This window comes from Crocuta crocuta, unplaced genomic scaffold, assembly GCF_008692635.1.
Source record: "Crocuta crocuta isolate KB4526 unplaced genomic scaffold, BGI_CrCroc_1.0 scaffold149, whole genome shotgun sequence".
In the NCBI taxonomy this organism is placed as follows: domain Eukaryota; kingdom Metazoa; phylum Chordata; class Mammalia; order Carnivora; family Hyaenidae; genus Crocuta; species Crocuta crocuta.
The window spans coordinates 4,082,303-4,083,356 of record NW_027551561.1 but is presented as its reverse complement, the minus strand read 5'-3'; the positions used below and the strand labels follow the sequence as shown (position 1 = coordinate 4,083,356).

The window sequence follows — 1,054 nt, the reverse complement described above, 5'->3', positions numbered from 1 at the left end:
CGGTCCCGACCCCCCGGGAGCGTGGAGTTCCCCAGGAGCCTGGCTTCAGATAAAGGAAATCCTCAGCACCGCTCCCCAAGAAAGACTTCTCCAGAAGCAACAGCCCCAAGCTCGGGGAAAAGACGCACTCGGGTGCCCTGAGAAGGGGATGCCTGTCACCCTGCGATGGAGCCGTGCCAGGGGACAGATTGCAGTCCCTTTATTGGTTCAGTAACTGACAACTAGAGGGGGGACGAGGGATGATGGGCGAGCAATCCCCCTGTAAGTCACGTTCTCGCTCTACTTGGAAGTAACCCGTTCTCGCGCTCTTTCTAGTTTGAGGCTGAGCATTTCAACCCTCACCCTCCACCCACGTCCCCTTCGTCAAAATCCTGAGTCGGGCCCAGGCGAAGGGCATTGGAAAGAGGGCAGCAGAGCCGGTGTCCCCCCTGAAGGGGAGGTCCGGCCAGCGCTCCCTGCTGGGGCCGAAGCCCGTGACTCCACCTCACGGTAACAGATGTCTCTCTGGGCACATGCCAGCCACCGCTGAACTAACGACAGGGGCGGAGGCGGGCATGGGGCGGGGGGAACAAAGCAGCCCCAGGTCCGGCTTCAGCTTCCTCGGACTTCTGGGCCTGAGGAGGGGAGAGGCCTGAGACCCTCCGAAGCTCCTCTGGGTTCGGGCCCGATGTGCGAGGGCACGAGTGGAACGGGCTGAAGGCGGAGCTCTACAGCGGGGACCCTCTTCCTTTCGCAGCTCCGACTTCGGGATTCCGCCCCTCTTCTAGTTGCAGGTCACACTGACGTGTCTGGAGCGGGTTTGCGGGAGGAGCGTACCCGTCTCCCCTCCTGGGCCACTCGGTCCACTGGGATCCCACTTCCCGCCCTTCGCACCCGGCTCCAAGATCCCGCCCAGGCACCGCAGCTGCGCTCGGCAGGCAGGCCGCGGAGACGCGCCGGGACTGAAGCGCGGGCCAAGAAGGGTCCGCGCCTGTGCCGCAGCGCGGCGCGATAGGGCAGGGTTCCTACGCAAAACTTTTCCGGCTTCGGTTTTACCACGCGTGCGCGAAAGGTC

General features: G+C 63.9%; 1 protein-coding gene across 1 annotated transcript in view; it reads right to left on the bottom strand.

Annotated features, from left to right (window-relative positions):
* Positions 1–556, bottom strand: part of ABHD15 (abhydrolase domain containing 15) — a 6,459-nt gene extending 5,903 nt beyond the window's left edge. Inside the window, exon 1 of the mRNA XM_077749839.1 lies at positions 489–556. Within this exon, the coding sequence (XP_077605965.1) occupies positions 489–556 (68 nt within the window). The remainder of the gene's footprint in view (positions 1–488) is intronic.
* Positions 557–1,054: the final 498 nt, after the last annotated feature.